We start from the raw sequence: 25,606 nt of genomic DNA, 5'->3' as shown, positions 1-25,606 counted from the left end.
TCACATGTCTACATCATCGATTCCCAGATGTTCGTCATGAGCTAGACATCCTGCTATTGGGCGGCTTTTTCACGCACTTCCGGCAAAGAGATGAGTCGTCTGCTCAGCGTCGGCTCGCCGGCTGATCTGCCAGCGGAGTGCCGGAGTGCTTTGACATTTTACGACAAACGAAACAAGTGTAAACAAACGCTTAACCGTTTGTATTGAATGCAACACGGCCATAACACGACGTGGATTTTATCTTACGTGAGTACGTACCATAAAGAAAGTCCCGTGGCACTTCTTTGGTGCAATCGCAGAGAACGACCTGAGCCGAATGCCCGGGTTTGACGCGTACATTTTATTCAACTTCAAAACAATCCAGAGATGCGTTTCGAACGAACGCAACGTCACAACATGCGTTGCAAGTCTGAACCGCGATTGACAGACGATGAGTTGCCTCCTCCTGCCCGTCGTAAATACGGCACTCACCTCACACCCGGTTTGCGGGGACGAGCAGCAAGTCACAACTCTGGCGCGCAAGCGAGAAGGCTTTTAGCCAGGCACACTGCACATACCCCATGCGAGGTTGAGTGGTACGTCGTTCGAGAAAGATAATCCAGACCATGGGAAGCACTATCCACCCGCAGAAGTACAATGTCGCATTTCATCGCGAAACGAACGCGTCCACAACACACAGGAGGCGATGCACACACACACACACAGCTTCGGTCGCTGCATTGGCTTAGCTGCAAGCTTCGTTCGGACAATCAGCGATGCTACGACGATACAGAGCTGCGTGAGGACGACGTGCTAATCACTTCACGTATTTAAAAACACAGGGGCAAAGAACTAGGTTCATCGGAAGCAAAAAATCTTTCCTCCATTATAGTGCCTGAAATATACTGGCTAGTGTGCCGAGGGCGGGCTCCAGGCGGGCGCCGGGAGCGATGTACGCGGCCGTCTGCCGCTTGGGGCGCTGCCGTGCGGGAGTGTGCGCGTTCATCCGGCCCGAGCAGATCGCGCGGTTACCTCCGAGCTGCGTAGCAGACGGCAGCGGCAGAACTTTCCATTCCCGCTTGCGACGAAAGCGAGCGAAAGCGACGGGAATTCTGTCGCGCAACCAAAATTTGTCCCGACCATTCGACAAAAACGATCGTCGCGCGACAAAGCGACGGAATTCCTGCCGCTCTCACTCGCTTTCGTCGCAAGTGCGAACGGGCCTTTATGCGCAATCTCCGCCCCACATAAAACAAGCTCTTGCTTGTCGCCTGAGCATACGGTTGATATCTGACTACGTTACACTGTGCTTGCCAGTGTATTTAAACGATGTCACTAGGTTTGAAACGTACGCGCTCGGCGTGCAGCTTTGTAAACGCAAGCGGTTTCACATACGCACGCTATTTTGCTGCTAATAGAGTTTTAGTACAGCGTTTGTGGCCTTTGCATACGCTAAACGCTAAATTTTTGCGTCCCGCTACGTGACACCGCGATGGGAGTTTTAGTAGAGCGTCTCATCAGTTTTGCGTAGCGACACACTAATGCATACGGCGCCATCTGTCAAATGTTTTCCGAAATGTCTCGCCGGCTGATCTGCTAGCGGAGTGCCGGAGTGTTTGGACATTTTACGACTATCCAAACAAGTGCAAACAAACGCTTTCCCGTCAGTGTTGAATGCAACACATGGGTGCAGCTTGTCAGAACACGGGTTCTCGCTGATCGAGTGCAGCGTTGGTTTGCTCTTCACCTTCACGTTCATCGCCGCTGATAAAGCGATCCGATCCGGCGCGTTTTGTGCACGGGTTCTGTGTCGGTTGAAAATGTCTTTTTTCACATGCCGCCGGTAGTAGGAATTACAACCACCGCAAAATAACACCCGGCACCAGCGGGGCCACATCTGAGACCGCGCTTTTTGGATAAACAGTGCGCGGTGCACCAAAGGGAACGAGCGCTGAATTTGATAGTGCTGAAGTTCGTTATAAGCGGGTTTGGTTATACAGTCAAACCCGACTATAACGAACCCGGATAGAAAGAATTATGCTATATATCGAACAAAAATAAATCGTTACGGAAATACACGCAAAACATATTCTTTATAACGAACTTCACATCTGATATATCGAACTCGGCGTGCATAGAATGGCCGCCAAAATGCATGGTCTCGGAGCGGCGATTGAGATGTTGATTGGCCGCGAAGCAAAGGCCGCGACTGAGACACTGCGCCTCGTATGGAGTGACATGGCGCCCGACACTTTCCGTAACTGTTTCCGAGGCGCGGAACTCACGACGGAACCCGCCCAGTCAGTGAGTCCGGACCAAGACAGCAGCTTGCCAACCTTCCCGATGCTGTGCCGAAAGGAGTGTCCTTCGACGATTTCCTGAGTGTCGACGACGTTGCCGTCACTGTAAGCTCCTCGGACGCGGGTACCGTCAGCAGCACCGTCGTAATGCTGATGAAAAGCACCGAGGAGGCAGAGGGTGTCGCGAGTGAAAGCCGTCCGACGCTTAATGAAGTGCTTTCGGCAGTCGATGACCTCCGCCAATATTTCTGCGATATTGAAGGACACGGACTCGAACTGGTGCAAACAATGCCTGGAGTAAAAAATGCTGTGCTAGTTGACGCTGCCAAAACGAAAGTAAAAACAAAAATAACAGCTTTTTTTTTTGAAGTAGGAAGTTAAGGCGGAAAATAGCTTTATTATTCGCAATAAATCGATTGTTTTGTGTATGGTAATGACATAATTTATTTTGTTCGTTTCTGCATGCGGGGTTGGCAAGGGGATTCCCGCGTATTGCGAACTCGTAACAATAAACTCGTTATAGGCGGGTTCGGCTATATCGAACTGTTGGATATATCGAACTAATTGTGGTATATATTGCAGTTCGCTATAATCTAGTTTGACTGTATCGAACTTCTTCGTATAGCAAACAAATCACGTTGAATCACGCGGTTCGTTATAACCGGGTATGTCTGTATACGCTTTCTAGCCGCCATTTTGCGATCTTTTTGTCGAGTGAGAATTTAAGTCCGGAAAACCCCAGCAAAAAAACGCTTCAGCAGCTGTACTAAGAAAGCTCCATAGTTTGGTTGAAGATAACTATGAACAGATCAATTGTAAGATTAGACAAGCAGAAGGCCATTGCTCCAACACAGGTAATGAAATAGTAGGAGGGGTGGATGAATGTAACCATTTTGTACAAGTTGTATGGCGCATTACATACGGCATATGGTAATTCGTGGTGCGTACGTGAAAAGTTTGTACTTTGCATACCATATCGGCACGATTTTAACGCGCATGTGTTTGTTTAAGAAAATCAGAAGAAATAATTCTACCCAGATGTAAAAGACATGACACCAATCGCATGCAAAAATATCTTGATTCGTAAACTGTTGGCATTAAACAGGAGTGGGGAACATTAAGAGCGTTTGTTATTTCAATCGTCTTGACCTCCATCTTTCGGACGTGCCGGCACGTTGGTCCATTCAAGCATCGCATAAAGAATTCCCGCAGCTTGCGCTAGTGGTGCACGGCTGGAGAAACAGCAGAGCTGGCGGCCCCTCTCCCACCGTCGGAGACCCGGCTGTTGCACCTCGCGTGGAACGCAGGCCCGTTTTACAGTCAAGAGTTCGACGATAGTCTGTCTTGTCAGGTGTCATGGCGAGGACGAAGATGCAGTCACTGACCAAGCCAAGGTGAAAACACAGAGACGTTTCGGGACCCGTACGGGTTCCTTGATCAAGCAGGCGAAAGACGCAAGGCCCGTTTTGTCAAATGAACTTTGTTCTGGTTCACTTAGCCTGAAATGCCACAAGGAGGAGGATAAGGCTTACCTTGTTTATAGTAAGTTCGAAGATTAAAATAATGCGTTTCTGTATCAAGGACTTTTGCAGCGAGGAGCCAGATTACCTAATGGTTTTAACCGATTTCTAGCTCTACAGCTACAACGAATATCGGATATAACGAATTAAACTACTGTCCCGATACTACTACATTATACCAAAGTTCGACTGTACTTAGCGTCCGTGGCAATGCTGCTGGCCACTTTGAAGGCGATATCGGTTTCGAGCCCGGTTGAAACACGCACGTAAATTTGACGACTACTTTTAGCAACGAAATGTGCGCGTTGGAATCGTGCAAATATGATACTTCACCTAACTCACCATGCATATGGTTGATTTTTTTTAATTTTTTTACACACATTTTTATTCCTCTGCAATTAGTCTTCTCTCTCAGGAACAAGAAATTAGCTAAGTGCCCTGTTCTAGTTCACTATAATCTGAAACTCCAGGTTTGTGGCGTCGTCTGGTGACAATGTACAAAACAAGATGTTCAGCGCGCGCATTTAGATTTGCGCACGGTGCAACCCGATAACCCTTTAAAAATTCTACCATGGATCGGCAACAAATGCACTAAGTACAGTGCGCAACACCCTTGTCCATAACACTGAGTTGATTACCTCTCAAAACTGCGGGCTCAAACTTGTCACAAAAAACGTTGAGGTCAAAATATATTGTTAAGGCTTCAGAATGACACAATAGTTTTCTTCAAATGTTTTTCGGTCGAGGAAAGATAAGGCTATAAGTACGAAACCTGTGTTATAGACAAGGGTGTTGCCCTCTGTACAAAGAAGCTGTATGCAGCCAAACACAGCAGCTTCGTACCTTTCCTAGTTCCTGGCTTTTGCAATATTTTTCTCAGTTGCTACACTGCCTGATAAAGACACATCTTCGGCACTGAACAGTCTGTTCAATTCAGCTCGCACTTCTTGAACTAGCCTACACAAATTCAGTGCTCATTCCATGTGAGCTCAACCAGGCCTGAGCACTTCTGTCACTCGTACACCTACAAAGTGCCAGGAAAGCCTGAACTTATGCTCCACCTCAACAGGTGCCGGAAACTGTACCATTGAAGTAAATACAGGGGAGTGCAGCACCGCCTGACCTGCTTCACACAGTACAGGCGAGGTGAACCGCTCCATTGCTGCTCCATGCTCCCAGTCATTTATGTGACACTCCCTACAAAATTTGAAGGCACTTTCATGGTTGCCACCTGCAGTGAATGTTTCACGTGATCATTACACAAGCACCCACCCAAGTATTTATTGCCAGTGCTTCCTCGCAGCAATTTCGATTTTGTGCGTTTTGGTGCCTGCTTCCTGTTAATAAGTAAATTTCAAGGAATGCCTATTTTGGCCGACTCATTCACTGCCTCAATTTTCGGACACCTTTCACAGAAATGTCGGTTTCTACAACTGATTTTTATTAGGAGCACCGCACCCCCTTCTCTGATGCCTGAAATGCCAGACAAACCAGAGCATCAGCTCACGCTAGTCACCCAAGGTTGCAGGAATGCACTGCAAAGAAAGGGCGGGTTCACGAAAAATCCAAGAGTAGCTCTTTCTGCAACAACTTTTCTCAACTGCACTTAACGATTGTATAAGCACTCTAAGCTAAAGAATTGATCCTCAGATGGGCAAAGTAACTGAACACGTTATTGTGCACTGTGCGAGTTCGTCACACCTATACAACTTTCGTCGCGACTCCAGTGTTACAGGTGTCTAAGTTTTTATATTTACCACGAGGAAGGTGTTGAAAAAGATGATGTCTCGCCTCCCTCGTGCCCATCATCACCATCATTGCCATGTTTCATTAAAGCACGCATCAGAACGGGTCTTGGCGGCTCATTCCTCTTTCCACAACTAAGCAGGTCTGGAGAAAATGTCATCAAGTGTATAAAAAACAAACAAAAAGAACAGGCATTTGGGTGTTTTTTCTGTGAAACTGCATTGCTGCCTCGGCGAAAATATGCTATGCAAGACAGGTATCTCAGCCTCATTTAGTTACACAAAGTAGGCCGCAATTCAACATGCGGCAAATGCAGGAAATGTTCCATGAGACAAAGAAGCCCAAAAGTAGCATGGCTGAAAACGAAAATGAAAAAGAAAATGAAATTTGTAGTTAAATGATTGAGAAGTTGTTTTATGAATGCAAGTGTTTAGTTCCAACCTTGCCCATCAGGAATCAACTGAATGCCACATGCAGAGGTGCAACAAACCCCCCCTTTTTCTACAACCCCCCCCCCCCACGTCAGGCCACGCAACGCCAGCAAATCCCACGACATTTATCACTCGAGACGAGGTGATGGGTATACATTCTTTCCTGCAGCAGCTGACCTCCTCGCAACAAAAGATTACGGAGCAACTCAATCAGACCATGCAAGCTCTCAAAGATATGCATGCCGATTTCGAGGAACGACTCGCGAAAATTGAAGCATCTCCCAGACAGCGCACTCGCGTCACTACCTCCCTTCGTCCTCCACCCAAAGATGCCATGGAAGAAGCTGGGTCCTCCTAATAAGAATAGACGGAACCGCGGCGAAACAGTAGTTTGGCAGTGGAACTGCCGCGGTTTCCGCGAAAAACGCGCAGAACTTATCCAGTATATTCAAGAAACAGCCCCGCACGTTATCGCCTTACAAGAAACCAATTCATACGCTTCGCTACCCGGATATATCACCTTTCATACGGGTGACACGCGAGTGTTACACACGCTGGCACCCAGGTCAGTCACCCCTATACAGCACCCCCTACCCCTTGCAGGAGCCCCAGGCATACTCCCAGAACTACTGCCCGCCAAGGGCTGCAAGAACTCCTTACCCATCTTCCATCTCAATGTATACTGCCGACCCAAATGTTCCCCACAGGCCCTAAATGACACGCTAGAAGTGGCTCGAAAGAAAGCAGGCAGGCATCAGCTTATCGTCAGTGGAGACTTCAACGCGGTGCACCCGCTTTGGGGTTACGCTAATCCAAGGGGCAACTACCTTCACAAGTATATAGACGAGAAAGCGTGGGTGATACTTAACGAGCTCAACATACCCACTCGCATGGGCACAAGCACCTGCCGTGATACAACGCCAGACCTTTCCTTGAGCAACAAGCAGGTGAGGTGCGTATGGCGAAACAAGCAAGAGGCACTGGGCAGTGATCATTTTATTATTGAAAATGTCATTTCAGGCCCTGAGCTGGTCCGCACAGTGGGGCGTGCCTCCTTAACAGACTGGGTTGGTTTTAGGAAAATGAGGTCATCACGGCATACAGAGGACATCCCAGATCCGATGGAGGAAGACCAATATTCCGCGTGGATAACCCAACTTATTCAGGACCAGGCCGCTTGTACTACTAAGTTACATACAAATGCCGACAATACCTGCGTAGACACACACCTTCTACACATATAGGAAGCTAGACTCAGCCTGCAAAAGTGCTCCAAAAAGCAACGACACAATAGAAAATTGCGCAGCTCACTGAAAGGCGGCAAAGTTGATTGATTGATTGATTGATTGATTGATTGTAGGGTTTAACGCGCCGACGCAACGCAGGCGATGAGGCGCGCCGTAGTGGAGGGCTCCGGATTAATTTTGACCACCTGGGGATCTTTAACGTGCGCCGAAATCTCGTGCACACGGGTGTTTTTGCTTTTCGCCTCCATCAGAAAAGCGGCCGCCGCGGTCGGGAATCGAACCCGCGACCTCGTGCTCAGCAGCGCCACGCCTTAGCCACTGAGCCACCGCGGCGGGTAAAGGCGGCAAAGTACGCACGTGAACTTTTTCCATGAGAGTTGGCTCTCCCTTTGTGACGCCATGGGTAATGATGTGAGCACGTCAAAAACCTGGAAAATTCTTCGTTACCTCCTGGACCCCTCTACCTGGAAGACAACGTCACTGAACCAACTACGGGCCCTCCTGCACAAGCACTCAGCAGACACACTTCTGACGAACCTCGAGGCAAAATTCTTCCCACCTGGTCCTCAACAGCGCCACATAGACTACGATGGCGAGCCGAACCCCACACTGGATCAAGACATCCTCATCTCGGAGGTACGAGCGGCACTGGCTCGCTTACGGAAAAACACTGCACCGGGTCCCGATGGAGTTTCCAACCAACAGGCTACTAGCCAACCTCGATGACGACTCCCTCGTGTCCTTCACGACTCCCTCGCGTCGTGTCCTTATAGTTAGTTGGCCACTACCCTGCCTTTGCCCGTTTCGCATGTTTAACAGTAGAGGGTCGCCACACCCGCGCTGAAGTCAAAACCACTAGTCAACCGGTCGCTGCATTCCAGCAGTTGGTATATTAAAAACGGGCACGCACGTATTAACGACATTTCGTGCAAGAGCGCTCCAACCACACAGTGCAATAACGACGTCCAATGGTGAATGTTTTCATCGGATATACCGGTGGCAGGCCAAGCGCTCGTCTACGCTGAAGACCCTTCATATGCTTTAGAGAGACTTTAGTTTCAGCACAAGTGCAGTACTACAGTGAACTAAAGTCCCTTCATCGTCCTTTTGCGAGTGAACTAGAGACATAGACAGGGGTGAGACAGCCCAAACAGATTTGGGAGCAGTTTTCGGAGCAGCAAAATTTCAATTTTGGAGCAGAAGAATCTTGATTTGGAGCAGTTAGGGACATTTAATACGTCGTCTTGTGAGCTTAAAAAATCATTATTTCAGCAATTTGCAGGGTCAAGTGCACATTTCAATCAGTTTTGAATACACAGAACACTCAAACAGCCTTACCTGAAACAGTTTTTAAGAGCATCACAAAGTACTAACTGCACTACCTTTTTCCTAATTGGTGATATTGTGTTGCGCCTGCACGCAACACTGACAACAAATCTGCCGTTAACATTAGATTGTTTTAGCAGTCCGTCTGTTCTGTTGGTTACTTTGTTACCCGGTTGACTGGACCGGTCTACGCCTGCGCGCACGGAAGGGCGAGGAGGCGCGGGCAACTAATCCCCCTACGGCTACGAATGCCCAAGTGCCCAGACGAGTCCCGGTGAGCACGGCAACTACGTACACGACGGAACAGACGGACTGCTAAACTCTTTTCAAATTTAAGAGCTCCGCAATTGTGGCGTTTTTTTTCTGTTTTAATGCTAAAATTATTATTTTTGTAATCCCAGGCTGTGTTGTATGAACGACTGTAGTCACGGCAACAGTTGAGCAGCTTCGAGCTAACGGTCGCATAGCCCAACCAGCCTACCCGTTTCAGTCCCCGGGGCGCAGGTTCACCCTATGGTCATTTGAGTAGCGTTAATGTTTAGCTACCTAGAGTTTGGCATTAAATTTCACTTTGCATACAACAAGTGTTATAGTCGCGTTCTATGGCAACCGTGTAGTCCTGCGGCTATTGGGCGCTGCCTGAACAGGTCGCAGCGCCGCAGCACAGCCCGCAACTTTCGTATCGACCGTTCCATCCCCGAGGCTCGCAATCACGCATTGAAGCACAGCAACACCTCAACATTTTACAACAGCACAACAAGCCAAAAAATTCACTGCACGAACCTGATTATAGACGCGCGCACCGCGTTTCGCACTCAAGGACAAACCACGCCGAAGTCGTAGGCCCCACATTTAAATGATTTTTTTTTCGAGCCGCCCAACTTCCCGTAACCTGGCACCAATCTCAAACCACATCCTTGCGTTAACGTCACTGTTCAGATCCACAACAGACAGAATGAATACACTGGAACTCAGCTGACAGCGTAAAATAAACCAGGGAAAATATCGGCGATACGCACTGAGTACGTTGGTAGCAGCCAGATCAGGCGGCGGCCATGTTTGTTGACACAGCGATACCTAATCGAGAAGGCCGTTTCTGCGAACCCGGACGGAAAGTGAATCGAGTTTTAGAAGCTATCGCTTGCTTCGTTTCAGTCTTTCTATCTGTGCCATTTCTGTGTTTGCGATTGACCGACAATAAAAGCGGTGACCAGGATATGCGGGAGGCTTTTGTCCCTGCCAAAACTGACATGAGTATCAAAATCCGTGCCGTTGAGGCTCTTCTGGAGCAGTTTGGCGCAATTTTCGTCATTTTCGTGCTTTTGGAGCAGCTTGGCGCAGGAAAATGGAATTGTATCAGAAAGGCGCAATATGCGCAGCTGTCTCACCCCTGCATAGATGGCAAAGGTGGCATAGGCTATGGACTACGTATATAGAGTGCTGTGTGCACTACTGGACTGGATGATATACGAACATCAGGTATGTAGCCAACACGCCCTTTACTCCCCACTTCAGTTCACGAAACTGAGAAATTTTGCACCTGGTAAGGCAATTTGCCAGTGTGGCACAATTTAAACAAATTGCGTGGTTTTGGCACAGCTTGGCTCAAAAATATGAAATTGTATCAAAATGGCACAATTGTCGCAGCTGTAGCACATGCACAGAGCAGAAAAAAAAAAAACGCTAGTGTTGAAACTTGGGCTGGTTGGTAAATAATCGAAGGAATGGAAACAGCACCGCACAGGACACAAAAAAAAAAAAAAAAAGACAAACATGAGCGCCACGTAATTATTCCAGCACATAACCAAGCAAGAGACCACTTTGCACCGAACTGCCTTCAGCACGGTTTCACGAGTGCAGCCATCTAGCAGGTTCGATTCCCAGCCACAGCGGCCACTTTTCTGATAGAGGAAGTAATAAAGCCCGTTACAGATCCCCAGGTGGTCAAAATTAATACGGAGCCCTCCACTAGGCGCACCACATCGCCTGCGTGAAGCCCTACAATCAAATCAATCAAGTGTGGCCATCTATCTCCCTCATCTCAGTGGAAAGTGCTGGCCACATCACTATCAAGATCAGCACTGCTGAAACTATTTAGGGCTGTATCCTCACTTTGCTTGACCACCTGGACTTCGTTGTCAAATGAAAGCTACACATTAACCCACCTCTTTTACCCTTTTTTCGCTTTCCCTGTTTCCTTCCTGTCCCCATAAAATATGCAACAGCATGTTGGCAGACCACTGCTTTCCTCTAATAAAGAGCCTTTTCTCACTCTCTCCTACATTCCGACAGCTTCTGTCGTTGACGAAACAGGTGCAGAAACGCGCACATTTCCCCCCCCCAAGTAAACGTTTTTTGCACATCAAAACAGCTACACGCAAAAGACAAGTGCAAATTGCAAGCCAGGCCAAGTAAGAATAGAACACTACCCATGCAACTGCATCAGCTTCCCAGACTCAATGAGTGTGAGGTTCGTCAGATGTCTTTATTTCCTGTTAATGTGACAGGATGGGGACTTCAGCTTAGGAGTCGGCAATGGTGACCTCGACCTCGACGCCAGGTTCGATGCTGATGGACGTCTGTGCACATCAGGCTAAGGAAAGACACACTGCCGTAATGGGAGGGGGAAACAATACTATACACGAGAATGAAAACCAAGCACTTTAAGGCGAAGTCACACCCCGCCAACAAGCCCGACACACTGCACCAGTTGTTGAAAAATCCGCCAGTTGCAATAGAGATTTGCCATCTCCCCTTCACTAACGATGGTACTTTTTGCATGGGTATTTTTAGTGTTTTACCTCCATCCCTTCCTTTGTATTGCCCACTTACGGCACTTCAGCCATTACGAAATACTCAATGTCATGAATGCCAAAGCACTCAACTGCCAAATGAATATGGCAGACTGGCTCACTTTGTTGTGTTGTCCCTCGTCCTTCTATGGTGCTGAAGTGCCATTGCCAACCAAATATTACTGCTGCTACCAGAACAGACAGTTCAAAGGCTATTGCCATTCAAACCAATTAAAGGTTGCCTAAACAGGATTCCAAAGGCTGCGATTTTATGTGCGCATTCGTTGGAGTACTATTCAAAGAACATCCTGCCACAAAAATGGTTTAAAAGCGTTCAGTATTAGCCGAGTTATCGTTCATTGAAAAGGGCCCGCAAAAAGGCGTGAACATTTCCTCTTTCACCGCGCCTCCAAAGCACTGTGGAAACTGTGACGTCACCGACCAGGCGCAAGACCACCTAGAGAAACGGGGTTGGTTCGAGATGCGCGCAGCCATTGGCTCTGCTTGGCGGTACGTCACGCTTTTTTTTTAGCAGAAAACGGACAAGCTCCAGCTACTACATCCGCTACCGCTCAGCGGGACCGGTCGATGGCCAACCCGCATCAAATGGCTCCTCACGTCGGCACGTCAGTTTTATAATAGCGGAAACGAGCGTTTGAAGGCCAGACAGGCGCTTCCAAACACAACATGCTCGCTAACGACAACAATTGAAGATTGCCACCGACGACTATAGCGGCTTGTTAGCGTATCGGCATGCGGCGCGGTCGCGGTGAACTGGTCCCACCAAGGTCTGGAAAAAGGCTTAGCAACGCTACAGTTATCCAAACACTGCTTTGCGAGGCTGCGCCGACGACGATCCCCCAGGCAATCTTTCACTGCACTATCACCCCCTTTCACGTATTTGCAAACTGATTTTCAGCAGTAGTCCCGCTCTGGTGGGCGGTGAGAAGTTTTAGCTGCTGCAGCGATGTATGCCGTATCGTGCACACACTGCAGTGGGCTCTCGTCGACCGTGCAGGCAGATGCTTGCCGCGGTTGCGTGTGTAGCGGGCATTTGTGCCCGCAGAGACGCTCCGTGTTTTTCACCGTTATTCATACCTTGCAAACAACGCGCTATACCTACAAACTCAGCTAAGCTCGTGTAACAGATGACGATGATCTACATTCGTCCGTGCCACCGGTGCAGGAGCGCCGCACGCAACCACGTTGCCCCCAGACCCGGGAACGCTGATTGGCTACAGCATTTAACGGGGCCCACCAATAGCGCAGCTGTACCTGTTCAAAGCTTCATGCATCACAAGCAGTCTGTCGCACGTCAGTGCGGAGGCAAGGAAGTGGTAGGTGAGCAAGGAAAGAAAGAAAGGATCTTTGTTGCGCAGTTGTGTGGCCCCTGCTTTACGCAGAGGTGTAATATTTGGTATACATTGTCGTGAAGGGGTACTCTAGCGATTGCGCAATTGAAATGGCGGCCTTCAGAAGCCTATTAGGGCTCCTTTAAATTCAAACAACAAATGTTGCATAGGAAGTGGTGCGCTCATTTTTGTACAGTAATAATGCAGTGCTTACAGAGGCACCACCTTTTGGTGCAATTGTGCCTTCTCATTATTATTGCCGTTATCCTTTTTCCTTTAAACCGTTTTCTTTTTCCCACTGGCGAACGTCTCCTATGACTGGTCATGTACCTCCTTTGATCGCCAAGCTTGTCACACGTGGCCAACTTTTGGTGGTCGTAGTGTCATTGTCGGCATGTGTGACCGGACCTTTACCAACTGTGCCAAGTCCCAACTCTACCTAAGGTATTTGCTGGAAAACATGCTTGCAAGAAGTAACAAAGGCTGGAACCTCGTATTACCCAGAAAAAATGCTTGCAATCTCGAATTGTTTAAGAACCCCATCTACCTACTGGACTAGAATGGAGTTGGTTCAGTTGGTAAAGGCGAGTTCTCTCAAATAAAATGCGGATTTAGGTTGTCCTCATGGCTCCTTTAGGTGCACAGATGCAGCAAATGTGGGGGAGCTGACCATGTGGAAGCAAAGGATACGATCTGCTTGACGATCTCGGATGGCGAGTGCAGGTCGATGACACGCTTGTAGATGCGCATCTGGTAGCGGTCCCAGGTCTTGGAGCCCTCCCCGCAGGGGGTCTTGCGGGTCGTGATGCGGAGCGTCTTGGTTGGCATCCGCACAGGGCCTTTCACTCGCAGCTCCTTGTCCTTGGCGCCCTTGATGAGGTCGGCGCACACTGCAGCAATGGACAATGTCAAGCATGGCACGAAACAAGACCATCTGGCATCCCCCTCCCAAAAGAAATTTTATGCCCGACTGCGATTGTCAGCAATTACTGCAGCACTGAGATCACCTTGCATTTAATGCCACATGAATAACGCCACTCAGTGAAATGCCCAGCAGGTAAGGAAATAAATCCCCACACATCTGCATGCATATAGTGATCTTGTCAGCTAAGCTTGCATTCCTTTCAACTTCACTCCCTCAGCTCACACCGTCTAAACGAAACCCCGCCTGTGGTGGACAAATCGGTGCAGTCAAACCTCATTATACAAACACTGATATCGAGAATTATCAGCTACAGCAACTAAAATGCATACTTCGCTTGGTCAGGCATTTCAGTGACACTTCAACTCAAAAGCTAGCATAAAGAAATGCGAAACAAACAGAGGATAACACAACACATAAATAAGAGCACAGGCCCGTTTCGTCACATAAATTTTGTTTTGTAATTTCACGTTCTCATGCCCGGTCCATTTAGTTTGAAATGCCACAAAGAGACAGGCAAGGATTACCTCGTCAATAGCGGATTCGAAGCCTCGGATATGCGTTTTAGTATCTAGGATTTTGCGCGAGCCAGATTGCAGACTTGTCAGATCTGATCTTGACCTCTACTGCTACAACGAATACCGGATGTAACGAACAAATTAACTGCCCTCGTACTAGTCATAACGAGGTTCGACTGTATTTAAATTTAGAGGCGAACTCTGCGCCAACGTAATTTATCTGCAAACACACGCTTTTTGCAAACATCTCCTTATGTATGCAAGACTTGTCCTCCTTGCTGCCATGCTGTTTTTTTTCCGATAAGGGACAAGGTGCATCGAATTGCACAGTAAAAAAAAAAATCCGCAAATCATTATGAAGAGCCACCAGATCACGATGACGCACAATACACATTAACAGCACGTGCTCGAACACAGTGCGCCGCTGCAAGATGAATGCGTACCCTTCTCCAAGCTGGCCACATTTCGGCTCGTCAGGGTGATCCTGATCCTGTGGACAGGCCACGCCTGCGAGTCGTCAACAGGCTTCCCGGCGTCCTTGTACACAGACTGCAAACGCGATGGAAAACAATGCCAGCGTTACCACGACGAGAAGCGTGAGCAAGCGCCGCCGGCCACCAGTTGCACGCCAGCAAGGCTAGGCCTAGCATACCAGCATAACTTGGGAAACTACGAAAATGGGCTGCACAAAATCGCAAAAAAATTTAGTTTTAAACAGGACACTTACCATGACTACCTAAGGCGATACTCCTCTGGCCGACTTAATCAAGTTATTTCAGATGAAAATACTTGAACAGCGGTGAGCCAGGGACCGTGCGACTTCGCGCTACGACAACGTGGGGAAAGAGGAAGAGGAAGTGAAGCGCCACCGGCGCCACCAACGACAACGGTATCTTGCTCTACTAACTCAATGGCACCGTGCTTATTCTCACACACACAAAAAAACAATTTTATGAATTTAAAAATTATTTGAAGATGCACGTTCAAAATACATCAAATTGTTTGAGCATCTTTTTTAGCGGAAGCGCAGTTGTTGAGTCACCTGCGGTGCTTGCGTCGGTAGGGTGCTCACAGGTGATTTGTGCGTGCACGCATTAAGCGTTCTCCGCCAACGAAATAAAAGCGTGTGCCTTGGATAAACATTGAGCTAAAGATGCGGTTGCTCGCCCTTACTCTAGCTGTCGTCCGCCAACGCTCAACATCCAGAGAATACAACTGGTGCAACATCTGCGCGCTCTCATAGACTCTGACGTAACTTCCTACTTTCCTAGCATGGCGACGTCTACGCTGTGCCGATCGGTGAGTAATTTTCGCATAAAGCGGCCTTTAATCTTTAAATTCCGGCTGTTTAGTGGAGGTCAAACTTACAGCTCGAGCCGATTCGTGCTTCGCCAAGCGTTGCCAATTGTGGTAAGCACACATACCTTCGTGCGGCCCAGAACATAGGTGACTGTGACTACGTTTGTATGGGCTCTGTTCCGTAGATCGCCAACTGGGCGTTGCGAGGTAGCTTCTATAGCTTTCTCGGTGAATCAAGACGGTCAACAGCCGCGTTTACTTTCGCTCTGGCGAGAGAGATTGCTTCCGCAGGTGCGTCTTCAAAGGCCATTGTATGCTTTTCTGCCGCCGCCAGCGATCGCATGAAGTTCTGTAGCATCGGAGGGGAAGAAAGGGAGCAATCGATACACCCGCAGCTTTTGTTGACCGTCTGTTATACACTGCCACTTGCCACATTGTCAACATTATCAAAAAGTCGTTAGGTATAACAGAGCCAAAATCGGACGCAAATGACTCATTTTAAGTCCTCTGTTCCGTCACCACAAAAATCGAAACTAGCGCAGAAACTACCGACCTTTGTGGCAAACGTAGCCAGCGTTTCATTAAATCTTGATGTTCTGAACTGTCGCCGTGTAAGTGCAGACAATCTGTCTACTCGGAACTCCAACGACGCAGAAAGTTCTGAGATCAATTTAATCATCACCTCACGCGTGTTTCACACCTGTTAGAATTAAGTCTCCTAATTTCTAATCTGATTTTGTCCCCGTGCTTAGACGACGTTTAGAATATATTTATCGAAGCGGTGTCCAGCGTTATGTATCGTGATAGTTATGTCGTGAATTGAACAGGACACAGTCATTCGGGATCACCTTAATAGGCATGTACCAGAGGGTCAGTAGACATCTTGATAAATGCAAAACCCAAACTTGGAGGCAGGAAACAAATGTTCGGGGATAATCCAGCGTATTTTCGCACTATAGACTTTCTCTGCGTACTCTGTCACAAAAATGTGGTTGCACTGGCACCGGTCGCAACTGTGGTCACAAAACGAAAACATGCAAAAATAAATCGCAAGTGCTTTAACAAAAACAAGACACAACAGAACAAATCGAACTTCACAATATTCACAATATTTGTCATGCAATAGCAGCGACTGATTAAATACTGAATTGATTATGATACAACTAGCTCAGATTCTGCCTATTCTAATAGCAGCGACACTTTTTATTGTGATGCATTCACAACTGTAGAGGACCCGCAGTTTCCTCCTCTGTTTGCAAGCATAAAATAGATCTGTACTGAGTCTGGTACAGTGCTGCCTAGTGTCGGCAATAAGCTCGGGCAAACAGAGTTGCTTAAGCTCAGGCTTTGCCATGGATCTCGACTGTGATTTTCTAGCGATGACGCTATACAACTTCAAAAGCGGTTTGAACAAATTGGAGTCTTGGAAGACACTTTTGTGTGTTTTTGGGTACACTGCACATTCACGTGCAGCAGTTTTTCGCTGGTTCAGGGCATTTAAGCAGGTTTGCGCGTCCTGTGAAGAAGAGCAGCACAGTGGTCTACCACTGCCAGCGACGGCAAAAGACCACAGAAAATGTGACTGCCAAAAAAGGCTGCCTTCTTGCTTTATGTGCGAGGACATGGAGACCACCACTACAACCATTGGAGAGAAAGGAAGCCAGCCCGCGATGTGCGTGAAGTACTCAACCCATGAACAGAGGGTGCTTCCGTTTCGGTTTATTAGTGATTCCAAAAAAGTAGTACAGTAATAATATCATATATATGAGGATCCCAAAGTTAAAAACTGTAACAGGACCCACAATGAATCCTAACAAGCAAGGAATTAGATCAAGCATACAAGCAACACGTAATATGAGTGAATGGCAGTCAAGTACATAATATCTTGGGGTAAGTAATCAATATTAGCTAAGTTACACTACAGGCAACAAAAAGCAATGCAAAGAACGAAGGGGGAAAAAAAGAGATAAAAGGGAAATAACATTTCTAGTTAATAGCGGACATTGCCAATCAAAATACAGTTATCTGGATTATATGTAACCAAAACACCAAAAACAGGCAGCTAACAGTTTAGCAGAAAAACTTTAAGTGACTTTTTAGATGATGTCAATGTAGACATCGATTTAATAGAGAGAGGCAGGTCATTCCATAAAGAAATGGCTGCAAAGGCAGAGGTCATTTTTCCATAATTTGTGCGCAATGCAAGTAGCAAAAAGTTTAGGTTGGTTACAAATCTGGTCACATTCTTGTTTCGTAAAAAAAGCACATCAATAAAACCAAACAGTAGCTGTGCATTTCGCAATTGAAATGAAAAAAAAGAAAGGCTATGCTATAAAAAAATACTTACGAACAGTTAGGATTTTATTGTAATGGAGTAGATTGCTTGCACTGGAGTAAGGCTAGCTGTCTGTGACGTTACGGATAGCTTGATTTTGTATGCTCTGATTGGATTAAAGATGACAGTCATGTGTTTGATTGATTGATTCTAGGGTTTAACGCGCCAACGCAATGCGGGCGATGAGGCACGCCGTAGTGGAGGGCTCCGGATTAATTTTGACCACCTGGGGATCTTTAACGTGCGCCGAAATCTCATACACACGGGTGTTTTTGCTTTTTGCCTCCATTAGAAAAGCGGCTGCCACGGCCAGAAATCGAACCCGTGTCCTCGTGCTCAGCAGTGCAACGTTTTAGCCACTGAGCCACCGCAGCGGGTAGTCATGCGTTTCCCCAAGCAGCATTACCGTGCATGATATGAGAATGAATGAAGGCAAAATACAGGGACAGAAGTAACTATAGGAAAAATTTGACGAGCTTTTATTAGAGCCCTAATTACGAAGGTCGTTTTCTTTCTAAGGTGATCAGAGTTGAGAATAAACTTCAGGTGGCAGTCAAGATGAACACCAAGAAAAATAACCCCATCACAGGCGGATATAGAGTGAGGACCTAGGCTTAAGGGTTGATGAAAAGGTAATAATGACCTTTGAGCAGATGTAAAAATTGTAAACTGGGTTTTGGCTGGGTTATTAATAAGTTGGTTCTTGGAGCACCATTTTGCAATATCTAGAAGTGCGTTAGTCGAATGTAAAGTAAGAGCAGATAGAGAGTCATCCGTGGCAGGTACATTTGTGTCATTTGCGTATAAGACGCAGTGAAATGGATTAATTACTTTGACAAGAGTATTAATGTAAATAATAAATGCCAAAGTACCCAAACTGGATCCCTGGGGCACACAGGTAGCTTAGCTTCAGAAGAGGCACCTGCTACGCACACTGAGCATTATCTATTGTGCGGATAATTTTTCAGGAATGTAAATTGAGCCCCAGTTATCCCATAACCCTCCAATTTACTAAACAGGGTGGCATGATTAATGATGTCAAAGACCTTTGTGAAATCTAGCAAGACAGATTAAGTAATCTACTAAGGGAACGAGTGCTAGGCAGAAGCATTTTGAATCAGATGACTCCATAGCAAAGACATCTTTGCTGATTTGTTAGTAAGCATCTCCTGCTACTTTCACTCAATGTTGGGTAATGCGACTTAGTGGCACACGCATGAATTTCGGAAGTGTTAGGGCATTCATCATCTCCTCGTTGCTAATGGACCTTTTTCCAGTACCTGTCCTCCTAGCAGCCGCTATGCTGAACTGAAATTGGCAGTAAGGCACGCCCCCCAAAAAGGTTTGGCTTTTGGAGAACTCGTGCACAAAACATTCTCGTCTTGCAGACCCTCCCGAACCCACCTGTCAGTCGTACCTTTCACACGAATGTCACGGTAGCAGGCGCGCGTTCCCGTGACTAATCTGCAGGGGTCAAAGGGCCCCTTTTTCTTTACTTTACTCCCTCACAGGTAGCCATGTGTTTGCAGAGTGGTCAGCCTCAACGTCTTTGCCCCTTTCCTTTGTGAGACATTTTCTTTGTGCACGTGCGAACTCCCCACAAGCGGTCGAAAAAGAGGAAATAAAAACATGTAGCTCTAGGAAGCATAGCTGCTGCCCAACCTGAGGGGACGCCCTTTTGTTTACTTTTCCCGAGGCTACTGACAAGAATGGCGGACAGGCAGCCCACGCATGCGCAAATCGCTACTGGAAAAGGGTCTATCGCTGTATAAGACAAAGAAACACTTTATGTACGGAGTCAATATTTGTGCGATGTTTGCTACCATTTCATTTGTCTTTTCCCCTTATTCACCTGTACCCAGTAATAACCCTTACACTTAGCGCCAAACATTTGCATTTGGCTGCACGTGTGTAGGAGCCAAGCCACAAGCACAACATTTTGCTTTGCTTTGCGTTGTGTACACCTGGCTTGTAACGGCACTTTGTTGTTGTGCGCACATGGATTGTCCAGGGACATTGTCTGCCCGGAACTGGCAGGCCCGGAAAGCTGGAGCTGCCGCATGGGCCAGCTGTTGTGACAGGGTCGCAGGTGCATGGGGAATGCGGACAAATTGCTAGGACTGATGGCATGCCTCTGCCCCCTTTAGGCTTGAATAAAACTTGTATGCTCTAAACGCGGAAGCTCCTGTTAGCATCTAAACAAATTCCAACAAAAACTTGTTCAATTCTGAGCGGGTGTAAATTTGGGGTGCAGATTTGCTGCGTGGCAGCTGGCTTTGGGATGAAGGAAAAAAACAAAAACGCCTAAACAAAAACAAAAAAAGAAGGGAAAAACAATCTTTTTGCAACATGCTAAAGAACGTCAGGTGCTTCAAATTAATTCTTGGTTAAAATTTAGTGTATGGGAGTTGCAAGACCTTGAGTTGTTAGGCCCTGGATTTATAGAAAAAAATTGAGGATTGAAATAGTTTAAAAAATAAACATGTCAGCTTTACAGCATTTTACCTTCCGAAGCACTTGTGCTAGAGCACCTCATTTGGTTTCTTTGGTTGTAAGTTGCACTCGTGCATACTTTTGGGAGTCATGGCTACAAAAGTTCTCTGCACAATAGGACATTCCTTAAAGTAACTTGCAAATGAAACATTGCTTAGTCATTTTATCGTGTTAAAGTTTCTATAGTACAGTTTTTGTTGCGAATTTTGAATTTTTAATGCTTTTTTCTTTTGGTGAAAAAGCATTAAGTGGCTTTGAGTGAAAAGCCATTCTCCCAGAAACGCGGCACATAAATTCCCTGCGATTGTGAACACGGATATGCACCTTGCATCCTCATTGGCTGCTTTTCTGATGGAGGCAGAAAGCGGAAACGCCTGTGTGTCAAGATTTCAGCGCAAGTTAAAGATCCCCAGGTGGTCAAAATTATAATCCAGGGCCCTTCACTACAACACGCCTTGTAGCTCAGTTGTAGCTTCAGTGCGTTAAAATCTGAATTTTTTTCGTAGTGCTTTGTGTGTCACACCTGCACAACCGGGTGCGTGTGTGTGTGGAAATTGAGTGGGCTCGCTGATGCTTGCTGCAGCTGGGAGGTGCTGGGATGCGGCTGCCCGCTGCCGCCGCCCCGCAGAGGCTGCTGCTGCTGCTGCTGCTGCTGGGCCCCATGGCGGGCGGCTTCTACGTGCCGGGTGTGGCGCCGGTGGAGTTCAGCCGGGGCCAGCCCATCGAGGTGAAGGCAGTCAAGATGACCTCCACGCTGACCCAGCTGCCGTACGCCTACTACTCGCTCAACTTCTGCAAGCCCAAGAACGGCACGCTGGCCTACAAGTCCGAGAACCTGGGCGAGGTGCTGCGCGGGGACCGCATTGTGAACACGCCCTACGAGGTGCACATGGCCGTGGGCCAGCGCTGCCGCCTGCTGTGCCACATGCGTGACACCAGCCCGCCGCCCATCACCTGGCAGCTGGAGGACTCCCAGACGGCCGCACAGCGCATACGCCACCAGTACTTCGTCCACCTGTGAGTGCACCCGTCCCTTGTGGGCAAAGGATCGAGGAGCAGTGGGGCAGTTCGCGCCCACTGCAGTTTGCACTCACTGCTGCCACAACTGGGGAATTTGGCGCACTCAGAGCAGGTTTGAAATCATCCGCTCCCCCTGCCATAGCATGATGTCAAGTTTTCATAGCAACTGCGCAGAGAAGGCAGTCAAAGCCTTCCCATAGTTATCTTTGCAAGTATTGGATATTTTTTTTAGAGTAAGGAGTGAACGAAAATGTTGGGCTACTTGGCTATCACCTGAGGGCTAGGTGAAATCACAACAGACAAGCTCAATGTGGCACCCAGGGAAACGAGGTGAGAGGCATGATTGCTGCAGCAAATGGAAAGTGCAACCTACAGTCAAATAGTGTTCTTGTCAATTTGTAGACACTTCTTACACACAAGGTCTGCATCATTAGGACTTTGCAGAAGCACTTGTGGGTGGTGGATCTTGTGTGTATTCTTGCAATTGTGTTCTGTCACATCTATGAAGTTTAAAAGGGACCATGAAGACTGCTTTGTTTTTATTACAGTGGTGCCAATTTAGTTCAAACTTCAAACAAGTGATCTAGATAGTAAGTGTAATAGATAATAGATAAGCTGTGGTGACTCACCGCCCACTTTCTCGCCAGGACCTTATGACTTCACCGGGACTTGTTTACCCTTTTGGTGGCCGCCAACAAAGCCACCACCAAGAAGCATTGCTGTACGGTTGTAGTGTGCCTCTAATTTCATTTGATTGATAACTGTGTTATAAGTATTTCCCCTTTTACATCACTGCTGATGCCATGAAATTTGAGCTTTTCAGCATTATTTTTGCTTTTCCAGGCAAACAACTGTCTTTTTTAGCTGGAATAGAGCTGACTGGGTTACCAAAAGTTCAAAGGTTGTGTTCTGTCGCCATTTCCCATCTAAAGACAAAGCATTTGTTAACATACTGTCATCAGTTTTATGTCCCGTTTGTAGAGCGATGTGGCATGAGGATTGTATGCAAGGTTCCACATGACATGCTTTTGCCCCCTGTCAACTTTGGAGATGGGCCACAAGCCGTGCATGCGGAATGCTAAATTTTCCCCTCATTCCATTGCTGCCTGTAAACTGTGCAGGCTTGTGGACAACATGCCGTGTGCAACACGCCTCGAATCCTTCGATAGCTCACAGCCCCTCTACGAGCACGGCTACCGGCTGGGCTTTCTGGAAAACGATAAGGTACTTCCCGTTCCCTGATACCTGTTGTATGCCGACTGTTACGAGCATGGTTACCGGCTGGGCTTTCTAGACAAAGACAAGGCTCTTCTTGTTTTCTGATACTTACTGTGTACTGGCTGCAGCGTGTTGCTTTAGCCAGCTTGCTTTTTGCGGCACGTGCCACAGGGGCAGAGGGGGCCAAGAAATTTCGTGGAACTGACCATTGAGCTTCAATTACTTAATGGCACTTTTCTCTTTCTGTTCTCTTCACAACAACAAAGTTTCACCAAAAACATTTGTGTGTGCCCCAGGAATTTTGTTGTAGTAGGATTTGTCTAAAGTCGCAGGCACCATAGATCTTTCTGTCCCAGGATGTGCGTCAGACTTGGGATGTTGTTAATCCAGCATGTGCCCGTGAAACCTGGGATGCTGATTTCTCCCTCATTTGTGTTTGTTGCAGCCGTACATCAACAACCACCTGAAACTGGTCCTCTACTACCACACCGAGGACAAGTGCGTACCCTGAACTGTCCAAAGTTTGTGACTGCATGCAGGCATCGGATGGGGAGGTGTACCTCAGGGAGGTGGCTTGGTTCCAGCCCTGAAGAGTGCCTGCTCTTTTTTCATGGCATGCTTCAAGCACAGCATCCATCACGAAACAGCATCGAGCTTTTTCTGAAAAGGCTTATACTGTTGCAAGATGTGTGCAGGAAGGGCTGTGCTTTTAATGATCCTTAATCTGGAAATGGGACACTCTAACGTTTACATGCCATTCATAAGAGTAAGCAGTCGTTTAGTAGAGAGCATATGAGTATGCAAAAGTTACAGAGGCACTTGTGGCTGGCCCTGGGGCCGATGCCAAACTGCCAAACCTTCCCATATTTGCTTCATTCACTGTGTGATTCAATTCTTTTCCTTTTTCTGCAGCGAGCACTACAGGGTGGTTGGCTTTGAAGTGGTCACCAAGAGGTCTGTATGCCATTCGTTGCTCTTGTCTTACAGGTTTTTTCTGCTATCCCTATGGGAGAGAAAATTCATTTCTGCTTGTTTCCTTTTCTTATTAAACAGCCATCTTTGAGGGACATACCTATTCAGTCACTTTCTTGATGTTGTCAAAATGTGGCATTTCAATGTTGATTACCGGGCTTTTTTGGAATTTCGCGTATACTGCTCTGTACCAGTCTTATTGCACGATGTATAGCGAGCGGGTTTAAACAAACTGACTACCGAAATTAACTGAGTGCAAGTTCTTTATCCCAGCTGAAACAGCGTCAGCCAGAACCCCTTGTGGTGTCATTCCTGTCCACGTTTAATTACAGTAATAATTCTCCAAGGCACTTTGTACAAGTTTGTGGGCTATGCATTTTGTTTTACTTTGCATGAATAAGTGAATAAATGGTCAATTCTCAGCGGCACTTTTTTGCAAGTTCGTAGGTTATGAATTTTGTGCTACTGTACATGAACAAGTGTTTTTACCTTTGTATGCTCGCTGCTGTTGCCTTGTATGTGGTTCCTGGGGCTTTGTCAAGCTGCTGAGGCAGCTTTTACCCGGGGAACCACTCAGTTTCTGGGAAATAGAAGACGGTGTGATGGTGATGATAATGTAGGGAAGCATCTGTACACGGATTTCTTAGGCCCACCGACGTTATGTTAGCGGCCCAGCCGCAAGTATCGTTGACCAGCGCTGGCCGCTGATCAGCTTTCTCCTTTTGCCGTGGTGGTGCGTGGCCGTGCAGCGTGCACAAGGACTCGATGCGGTTCCTGAAGGGGGGCGGCTGCGAGTTTGACGTCAGCCAGGCGCGCAAGCAGGAGGTGAGCGAGCAGGGGGTGACGGAGCTGTACTTCAGCTACGAGGTGGAGTGGAAGCAGAGCGGCATCCGGTGGGCCTCCCGCTGGGACACCTACCTGGCCATGACCGACGTCCAGATACACTGGTTCTCCATCGTCAACTCCGTCATCGTCGTCTTCTTCCTCTCGGGTGAGTCACGGGTCTCGGGATTGGTTGCAGTCTGCACTTTGCCGCAGCGGTGGTGTTGACTTGCATTGTCGTCCTGAATGAAAACCATGGGTCGGACCACCGGTGGTGCATTGTGCAAAACGTGGTAGCAGGCGTAACACTTACTTTCAGATGACTGCCAGCTGGTGAACCTTGGGGCGGCCTGGCAAGCGTTTTTGCATTTGGCATTTGTGGGTGTTGTTGCGCCAGTTGAAGGGATTAAGGGAGCTCAGCACACGAGGGAAGAACACTGTAAAGAGCAGCAAAAGCTACAGATGACATAGGTGGGAGAAGGGCTCACAATCTTTCTTTCTGTGTTTCAAACATTTCAAAAATTATGTCCATTTGAAAGAGAATAAATGACGAACCACCCGTTCCCCTTTGCTTCCTTGGCTTTCATGTCTGCTGACCCTTATCTCTGTCTTCATTTAATGAGCCCGTCATTTCCCATTTCCCACACATTAGGGCAGAGGCACAACCTCCCCCCGAAATAAATTTCTGGCTGCACCACTGGCAATATCGCACAATCACTTGCCAGCGTTCATTGTCGTAATGGACTTGTTAGCTGTGTTCTGGTGTTTTGTGATAGACATTGTGTACAAAATGTGACCTGGTGTTCACAGATGTATACACCACTGGCACACTACTACTTAATACAGGTTATTGTGCATATTATCGAGGCTTTCAAACGTGGTCGGTAGTTGAAATACTATAAATAGGTTATTTGGGTATTAATTATTGCTGGATGTTGCGGCTTACAACATTTATTTGGGAGAAACTGTGACAGGACGTTATGTCACGTAATGGTCTGCAAGTTTCAATTTTTGTTATTTCAAAACCGTATGTTGCCCAGTTGATTGTATTTTAACCTACCTTTGCTAATGACACCAAGGCTTGGTGTCATCAGGCCATGACACCGAGAAAAAGTGATGAATTTTTAAATAACACTGATCAAAAGAAAGCCGTGACTTCAATTATTTATAGTGATTCTTGTATTGTTGAGCCAAGGTGCATTGCGAACGCCTTCAGCACATATTTTGCAAATATCATCCCTGATTCACATTCTGATGCTTATCCGGCTCCATTTCGCTGCTGTGATAAATTCTTCTATCTTCGCCCTACTTCTC

General features: G+C 47.2%; 2 protein-coding genes across 5 annotated transcripts in view; one reads left to right on the top strand and one right to left on the bottom strand.

Annotated features, from left to right (window-relative positions):
• The window catches only part of Rps20 (ribosomal protein S20), a 59,215-nt gene extending 44,195 nt beyond the window's left edge, over window positions 1-15,020 (bottom strand). For 3 of the 4 annotated variants that reach the window (XM_077691318.1, XM_077691320.1, XM_077691319.1), the window contains exons 1-3: window positions 14,861-15,020; window positions 14,577-14,682; window positions 13,364-13,583 (exon numbers count right to left, since the gene is read on the bottom strand). In XM_077691318.1, coding sequence (XP_077547444.1) covers window positions 13,364-13,583; window positions 14,577-14,682; window positions 14,861-14,863 — 329 coding nt within the window. In that variant the 5' untranslated portion in view covers window positions 14,864-15,020. Of the gene's footprint in view, window positions 1-11,013; window positions 11,129-13,363; window positions 13,584-14,576; window positions 14,683-14,860 lie in introns of those variants that run through there. The other variant, XM_077691316.1, reaches the window with a different exon arrangement.
• Window positions 15,021-15,178: 158 nt separating this feature from the next.
• The window catches only part of Tm9sf4 (transmembrane 9 superfamily protein member 4), a 30,041-nt gene continuing 19,613 nt past the window's right edge, over window positions 15,179-25,606 (top strand). Inside the window, exons 1-6 of the mRNA XM_077691314.1 lie at window positions 15,179-15,432; window positions 20,844-21,277; window positions 22,402-22,504; window positions 22,944-22,996; window positions 23,411-23,452; window positions 24,220-24,461. Of these exons, the coding sequence (XP_077547440.1) occupies window positions 15,406-15,432; window positions 20,844-21,277; window positions 22,402-22,504; window positions 22,944-22,996; window positions 23,411-23,452; window positions 24,220-24,461 (901 nt within the window). The 5' untranslated portion in view covers window positions 15,179-15,405. The remainder of the gene's footprint in view (window positions 15,433-20,843; window positions 21,278-22,401; window positions 22,505-22,943; window positions 22,997-23,410; window positions 23,453-24,219; window positions 24,462-25,606) is intronic.

This window comes from Haemaphysalis longicornis, unplaced genomic scaffold (genome assembly GCF_048455015.1).
Source record: "Haemaphysalis longicornis isolate Haplotype H1 unplaced genomic scaffold, Haemaphysalis longicornis Haplotype H1 scaffold_10, whole genome shotgun sequence".
Lineage (NCBI taxonomy): Eukaryota > Metazoa > Arthropoda > Arachnida > Ixodida > Ixodidae > Haemaphysalis > Haemaphysalis longicornis.
Note: the sequence above shows the minus strand (reverse complement) of the source record. Positions and strands in the feature narration are given on the sequence as shown.